The following is an 8,397-nucleotide window of genomic DNA, read 5'->3' as shown; positions in this document are numbered from 1 at the left end:
GCTGAAGTGGTGGGGAATTTGCAGAGCACTGTTCCACACAATTTGTAGAACTAACCCACCTATGCTGTCTCTGATACTGATGCCTTTTCTGACCACTTGCTCTGTTTTTTCACTGAACCTCTTCTGGACCTTTCACCAGTTTGACATGCACTTGGATCTTTTTGAACATACTGGTAATACACTAATTATAAAATGTTTCAGCTGCCGAGAATGGTGGATCTTTGCTTTGAATGCTAATCTGTCAGAGATCAGGGAACAGAGGCAACGCTCTACCTGGGAGTTTGCATTACATCGGGCCCAAGATGCAGTATCTTACACTGACATGTATTACAGCAAGTTGAAGGGAGAACCACTGTCTACTGCAGAGCAGGTATTTAGATTTGAGTTTTCTACAGTGGTGATTAATCATCTTATGTTTGATTTGTTTCATTTTCTCAAATTTAAAATCTGTTCCTGTTTAGAAACATTTTTAGTTTTACTGCAGGTCGTTTTCACTGAACAGACTGTCTTTTGACCATAACTGAGTTTTTAGTGCTTGAAACGTGGGCTTGTGGGAGGTGTGCGTGTGGTAGAGTTCTTGTGTTTTTGTTTTGCTATGCAAAAAACTGTCTTTTTTCTTTGAGCTGTAACTGGTTTTCACCAAAAATAGCATTAACTCTCATAGAATGCACTTGTCAGTCTGTGACATGCTTTCTTAACTCCTTTTCTCTATAGACTCAAAAAGTATTGAAATATCAGAAATGTGTCAGGTCACCCATATGGTTGGGTAGATAATGTGGCAAAAATTACAGCTAGTTGGCTGTGTTTGGGGGAGCTTTGTTGGTATTTTGGTTTTGTTTTTTCTCAGTTGATTTTAGGATTAAGAATTTCGAGGGAAAGTGCCCATAGTAATGAACCTTTGTTCTACCTCAGAAAGAAAACTTGTGAACTGTGATTAGCTGCTTTATATCTCTAGGTGTATTGGGACCTTTTCATTAAAACTGTTCAGGGCTATATGTACCTCACCTGTCTTAATTACAGATTACAGATCAACTTTAAGTTGTATATAATCCTTACTTGTGTTATTTAGACATGAATTGTAGGTGTAGGTCAATGTAGTGGATATTTTATAGTACCTGGCAAAGCAGGAGACTTGTACTTTCATACAGTGAGTATTGTCTTCAGCAGAGTTCTGAAATAGTAAGGGCAATGCTATTGAACTAGAAAAATGCCTTTTGCTTTCTTGTTCCCTGATATGTTTTTTAGACTCGGATGAATCATAATCTTCCACAAACAACTTCTTAATCAGTACAAAGAAGACATCATGTCTAAGTAACTAAATATGAATACTACATTGTCCTAATTTATGCAGTTCATTTCTTCTACCTCATTTTCTCCAGCTACAAGCTTTTTTTGCTCCTGGCTAAGCTAGTCATTCTGTTAAATCAGGTTGTTTTCCATGGCTTAAATTTGTGCTGCAAACCTTGCTACTGATGAATGAAAGGAGGATATAGTTGGGCAAGGAATTTTTACAGTGAAAAGTACTAAATAAGTGTATTTTACAATATAAATAAACTGTAATAAACTTTGTAATAGGGGGAATGTCAGTATTACAGTTGCTCACATGACTTGTTTATTTTCATATGCTTACTCACTTGGATACTATCATTAATACCATGTTAGTTTTTTGTATGAGTCTCTTAACTTATTCAGTGCAGATGTATTTGTGAATGAGATGCTGTATTTTTTTAGTGCAATTACTTTACTTTTTTTGTCTTTTCAGGCAGAAATGCATCGTATTGAAGATGAGCAAACTTATGAAGAGTTGAAGATACTGTATGAGATAGTTCATGATAAAATTCATGACCTAGCTGAGGTGAGGAACATTCTGTATACAGGGTAATATTTGAAATAGTGAAGTGAATTATTCTGAAGTATTGTGTTCTGTTCTGTTGGAGAGTGTTAGCATGTATTTGCTTTGATTTAGAAGTCTAGCATTAATGCTAAAATTGCAAAGAATGTTCAGTTCCTCCAGTTTTTACTGTTGTGTCACTTGTACAGTGTAATGTTTTATGTAGTCATATGATGATCTTCCTCAGTAGTATGCTTGGCAGAATTCCTTGGGCAACTACTCCTCATCTTAAAAACGGAGAGTGAAAATAAGGGCCTACAATGAGTATTTTCCCAGAACAAATATATGGCAGAAGTGAGCCTCATGTAAATGGCTTTCTGAGCACACTTCATAAAATATGAATTAACCTGTGTAACAGTACAATGTCATCTCTCTTTCAAATAGTTGCTAAAATTTAGAGCTCTATTTTATGGTGTCCAATTACTTACATGGTTTAGTGTTTCTAGACTGAGATTTAAACAATGCCATATGGCTTCTTATATGAATATGCAGCAGTTAACTGATTATATATTTCTTATTTCTTTGCTGCTGTATTTACAGAGTGTCAAAGAGCCATTGCCTGATTCCCCTGGAGGTTCCCCTACAGCAGAATCTGCACAGGGCAGTAGCACTGGAATGCTGCAGTATCTTCAGTCTTGGTTTCCTGGCTGGGGAGGTTGGTACGGGTATGCTCAGCAAACGTACGAAGGTGAACCTTTTGAAGGGCTCCTGCCAGACCCCAAGGAGCAGTGGAATCCAGAAGACATACTAGGTAGGGAAATACAAGGTTTTCTGCTTCTTTTTAAGGCTGCTAATGCTACCATAGTTGGATACCTGGTAGAGGTGAATAGAAACAACTCTGGTTCACTGCTGTTAAAAGCACTGGGGATGGGGAATGGAGGTTGCCGTCAGTTCATCCCTTGGAGTCTCTGCCACTCCTTCCTCTTCAGGAGCAGGAAGGATTCCTTGCACTTTTCTTTTGTTTCCGTGTGGCACTGCTCCCACAGGTGACAGTCCTCTAAGACCTCTTCCATGGGTCTGCCCACAGATGCAGATTTTTCCTCAACAAAATGCACTAGTGTGGGCTTCCCTTCTGCATGGTGCAGTTCTTCCCACAGACTGCTCCAGCACACACTTCCCATGTAGTCACGGCCTCTTTGGGGGCAGCCACCTTCTCATGTGGATCTGTGCTCCACCCCTGAATCTCAGTGGGCTGCAGGCAGGTCCCCCCATGCCTCTTTTTTTTATCTCCTTCACCAGTCTTGGTATTTTCACAGTTGCTCTTCTCCCATCCCACTCCTCTTCCCGCTGCAGGTTTCTTCTGATGGTTCTTGGAGAGTTTTTGGCTTTCTGGGAGCTGGAGCAGCAGCGGAGCATAAGCTTGAGTTGAGGCTGCGCTGGGTAGCGTGAGCCTGGACAGAGATGATTAGGGCCTGGGCAAGAAGGGGCAGGCTGTGCCCTTAGCCCCTCTTAAATACACCAATTCACAGAGACACTGACTGGCTTGGCCTTGGTCAGAGGTGAGTCCAAAATTGGAGCCAGAGGAGGTTGCTTCTTACAGAGATAGCTTCTTACAGGGGCTATCTCCATAGCTCCTCCTCCTTTACCAAACCAAAACCCCTCCCAGAAACCCAATGCATTACCTTAATTGAAATAGAAGGGTTCTACAAAATATTCAGTTTTGTTAAGCAAGAAGGTATATCTGCTCTATATTTTTTTCCATAGTTCTTCCCTAGAGCTGGGGAAATATCTGTTTCCAGATTCAGATAGACTTTTTTGTTCTTCAGTGGCCTTCCAGAAACTTGACTTTTATGTGTTGATTTGTTTGTTCATGTTTGTTTGTTTTTTTAATTAGGTGCAGATGATTTTTTTGACCCTGCTGCAGATGCTTCAAGCATGAATACCTTTACAAAGAGAGATCAGGTTTTTGCCAAACTAAATTTACAGTTGCAGGGTGGCTCTTTCACTCTGTTACATAAGAAGAAGAAGGTGGTGCATGCTGAGGAGACTGCTTTTATGCAGCTGGAGTTTTCAGGTATTAAGTCACTTTCTCTTCTTTCTCAAAAAAGACCAGAGCTTTATCCACCTTCAGATCTTCCTTTGATTTTTGTTTTTAATTCTTTAAATTACTATCCTGAAACAAAGTTAAAAATGAAAATATTAAAAGAGCTTGTGGAAATTGATGTATCAAGTGAAAATAAGTTTCTCTCTTCAGATGTGTGATGGATTTCAACACAGAAAGATAATTTTAGCCATTGCTGAAATGAAGATAACTTTAGAAATACATGCTTCACAATATTTGTAATGTATTCCAAATTTCTATGTTTAATTCTTTTAGTAGAAAAATATATATAAGCACTTCCAAGAGGCGTGTTTGTTGAATGATATTTGTTATCTGTAAAATTTAAATAAAACCTGTGCTATGTACTAAAAGAAATAAAAGCATTTTATTTATTGATATTCCAGGTGTAAAGATCTTAGCAGAATCCCTTCCTCGCAGAAAATCTTCTCTTCTGAAAGTTCAGCTTGGTGGTCTTTTTCTGAGGGATTTGGCAACAGAAGGGACCATATTTCCTGTTCTTGTTTTCCCGAATCCTGTAGGTGAAAAAACCTCTTTAAGTTACTATGTAGGATGCATAAGTATGTATGGTAATAGTTATATTCAGAAACTCAACACGTTTTTCTTGGTTTGTGTTTTATTCCAGAAAGAGAACACAGTAAGTCTGGAAGATAAATTTTCACTTGTTGAACTTACTTTCCCCTGCCCTTCCAAAGATCATTCATAGAACTCGTCATTGTTTGCTCTTTATGCTTATAACTTTAATGTTATAGTTATATGTGTTGCGAAGAAGATAATTTGTTGAACAAGATTTGATTTTTAGAACAATCAGCATTGCTGCTTGATGAGTGATTTTTTTTTTTTTCATAAAGCTCAAGTGAGGTTTTATTTCACCTGTATACTGTTACACTAGAAGCAGAAATACCGGATTTTTTTATTTCCTTCCTAATGAATTGCTGAAGAGATTTCCAATATCTCTTCTGAGCAAGAAAAAAAATCTAATTTCACTAGACTTTCCCTTGTAATTTGTGCTTTGTAATTTGTAGAGAACTGACTGAAATTTGCACTTCAGACTTCAATCCGTTTGCTACGTGAGCAGATAGCATTAGCTTTTTTGTTATACTTCCTTCTCTTGTTTGACTACATCAAGGAGAAAAATGCATGTAATAATATCTTATAATTCACTTATAAGGTGACCATGAGACTAATACAGAAAAGACTTCTATGCTTGTATCAGGTGTCTTGGTTGATTCAGTCTAAACAATCTTTTTCTTTTAAATCTTATCAGCAAAAAGAAGTTGGCTGCATGTCTTCCTTTGGACTCCAAACTTTGTCCTCAGAAGTGACTAATCAGAACACTGGTAAAGATTTCGTTTTAAGTCTGATGATAACAAGCATATGAGAATTCCTACAAGCCAGAAATTTCAAAACTGGGTGCCTTGAATTTGAGTTATTGCAATGCTTTTTGCACATAGTACAGATGATATCATAGAAGCTTTGTTTGGACATAAGTGTGCATGCAAGCTGACTTTAAAGAAAGCGAGTAAGAAAAATGCATTTCATGACAATGAGAATTGTGCTTGCTCTTTGTCTTGGTTTAAAAAAATAAAAAAAATTGTAGGAGTTCAACATTAGGACCCCAGTTCTGAGAATGTTTTTGTATATACAAACACGTTGAATTCTGTTGATTGTAGAAGTTGACTGTATTACTTTTCTGTTACTGAAGAATTTTCAGACAGGTACTGCTTTCCTAGTCGTACCAATTAAAAGTTTGTCATTAAATTCTTTGGGGCTTATATATTGGTTTTGTCCGTTTGTTTTGGTTTGGGTTTTTTAAACTATTTTGTAACTAATTTTTTTATTCAGTTGCAGATCCAGATGCCCCAGTGTTTGAGATGCTCTATGAAAGAAATCCAATCCACAGCAATTTTGAGAGGCGCCTGGAAGTCAGTACCAGACCTCTAAATTTCAAAAAGCCATTAAGAAAGTAGCTGACTTCTTCTACAAGGGAAGGGTTCATACCTCAGGTTAACCTTTAATGTGTTTTTGTTTTTCTTTTTTTTTTTTTTGTGGGGTTGGTGGTATTTTATCTTTTCTTATCTTTGATTTTTTAATTATTTTCATTTTTAGAAATATGAAGCACTAATCAAAAAATCTCCACCTTAAATTCAAATTAGGCAATACTCTTGAGTCTTATCCAACCTGACATTGAATGTTTCCAAGGATGAGGCATTTGTCGCCTCTTTAGGCAACCTGTTCCAGTGTTTCAACACCCTCGTAGAAAATGTCTTCCTCATATCTAGTCTGAGTCTACCCTCCTTTGGTTTAAAACCATTACCCCTTGTACTGTCATGACAGGATCTGCTGAAAAGTTTGTCCTCATCTTTCTTATAAGTCCTCCTTAAGTACTGAAACCATTTCCATCTCCTTCAAATTTAGTAACTCTGAAGGTCTGTCAAAAAAAGACCAGAAAAAGGTTCAGGCAGTGGCTCCTTTTGGTGGGATATTTTTGTGCTTTGATGCTTCATTTTTTTATGTGAAGCAGCAGCCTGGTATGTAGGTATAGCCAATGTGGCTTTCGACTGTTATTTTCCTGTCCTATATTTTATTGCTAAAATTTAAAATAGATCTTTTCTTTTTTCCTTTTTTTTTTTCCTGATTTAATAACAGATGAACAAAATTATACCTAGTCAGTTTTGTATCTCTTGTGCAGGTTTTGGATATCAGTCTGAGTTAGAGGCAAGAGTGGCTGAAGCTGCCAGAAGACAGTACAACAAGCTGAAAATGCAGACAAAAGCTGAAATCAGGCAAACTATTGACCGTTTACTAGTAGGAGAATTCATTGTAAGTTTTTGCCTCCTAAATGCTTATGTAGGCTTCTTTTGACATGCGTTTTAGGACTTGAAGCTCTAAAGAGTGGGGTGGTTTTGTTGTTTGTTTTGTGTTCTTTTTAAGAAAGTGGGGAGTTTTACATGTGGTATTGTAGTGTTCCTTTTGCTGTCAAACAGTCCATTTTTGTGGTGCAAACCTGTTGTGATTAATGGCAGAATAGGGGTTTTTTCTGTTTTTTTTTTACTCTGTTACTGTGATGTCTTCATGCCAGCTTGTTGGTTCCAGTGTGCATTGGAGCTCTGTTACATCGAACTCACTAAATTTGTGTATAACTTATTAAAAGATTATTTTCTAAATAAAAAAATTGTTCCAACTTTTATTTGGTTTTTGCTTATTCAGTTTTCAAGTAGCATTAGTGTATGTATCAGTATCATTAATCCCTAGCTTTTAAGATAGCTATATTGATGCAAGATAGTTGTTTTATATTGTTTTCAGTGAAATTAAAAAATATTTGTATGTAAATGTTGTATTTATGGATAGCCTTGACAAGAATTTTTTTCTGATCCAGTGTCATGTCAGAGGTAGATGCCTTCTTTATATCTTTCTTCTTAACTTTCAGGAAAACAGCAAAAGCTGGACCGTGTGCCTTGATATTTCTGCCCCTCAGGTGATCTTTCCTGATGATTTCAAATTTGTCGATCCAGTGTTAGTTGTTGTAGATCTGGGAAGAATATTACTTACCAATTCTCAAGGTATGATCTCGAATTATTACAGGTTTCCTTTTCTTTTCATCTTCTTCCAGAATTCTTTTTTCTGTGTAGAAAGTAGAGATGTCTTAAGGTTATTTCCCTGTATATAAAATATGAGACAATAGTGTCTTTTAATAGATTCTATAATACTTTGTGACTGACATCTGCATACATATAAAAGAAGCGTAGTAGATTTCCAGTTGAGGGAAAAAAAAAAGAAGCAGTGACAGTTGAAGGAGGCAAGGACAGTACTGGGTATGGTTTGTGTTTAAAAAGAAAAATAAATACACGACTTCAGACAGGATGATCAGATAATGATGAGAAACATCCAAGGAGGAAGGAGAATACTTCTGTTTATTTGTTTGTTTACTATTGTTTTTTTAATCCACAGAAGAATCTAAACTGAGTGCAGATACTGTTTCTTCAGAAGTCAATGAATTGAGTGATGAGGAATATAAAACACCTCTTGCAACTCCTCCCAATTCTCCACCGCCAGAATCTAACACTAATAGTAGCATCAAAATGTCTGAATTTACTGGAGTGGAAATAAGTGAAGAGCAGCTACAAGCACAGTTAATGAGTAAAAAAATGTATGAGAGATACACACTTTCATTTATGGACCTTCAGATCATGGTCGGCCGAGTGAAAGACAACTGGAAGCACGTTCAAGATAGTGATGTGGGTCCAACTCATGTGGTAGAAAAATTCAATGTTCATCTGCAGTTGGAACGCAGATTGATATACACATCTGACCCAAAATACCCAGGAGCTGTCTTGTCCGGCAGTCTGCCAGACTTGAAAATTCATATCAATGAAGACAAAATATTGGCTTTGAAGAACTGTTGTGCACAGCTGAGTACATCTGAAGCTAAGTCTTCTGATGCTCT

General features: G+C 37.0%; 1 protein-coding gene across 1 annotated transcript in view; it reads left to right on the top strand.

Annotated features, from left to right (window-relative positions):
• The window catches only part of LOC104542345 (vacuolar protein sorting-associated protein 13D-like), a gene marked incomplete at its 3' end in the record, with an annotated part of 16,731 nt that overhangs the window by 4,214 nt on the left and 4,120 nt on the right, over positions 1-8,397 (top strand). Inside the window, 11 exon segments of the mRNA XM_010186615.1 lie at positions 202-370; positions 1,763-1,855; positions 2,432-2,642; positions 3,726-3,905; positions 4,337-4,467; positions 5,218-5,290; positions 5,796-5,897; positions 5,900-5,956; positions 6,643-6,773; positions 7,381-7,513; positions 7,902-8,397. The exon segment at positions 7,902-8,397 is cut by the window's right edge and continues 1,751 nt beyond it. Coding sequence (XP_010184917.1) covers positions 202-370; positions 1,763-1,855; positions 2,432-2,642; positions 3,726-3,905; positions 4,337-4,467; positions 5,218-5,290; positions 5,796-5,897; positions 5,900-5,956; positions 6,643-6,773; positions 7,381-7,513; positions 7,902-8,397 — 1,776 coding nt within the window.

Source organism: Mesitornis unicolor, unplaced genomic scaffold (assembly GCF_000695765.1).
Source record: "Mesitornis unicolor isolate BGI_N332 unplaced genomic scaffold, ASM69576v1 scaffold41666, whole genome shotgun sequence".
NCBI lineage: Eukaryota > Metazoa > Chordata > Aves > Mesitornithiformes > Mesitornithidae > Mesitornis > Mesitornis unicolor.
This window is presented reverse-complemented; position numbering and strand designations above follow the sequence as displayed.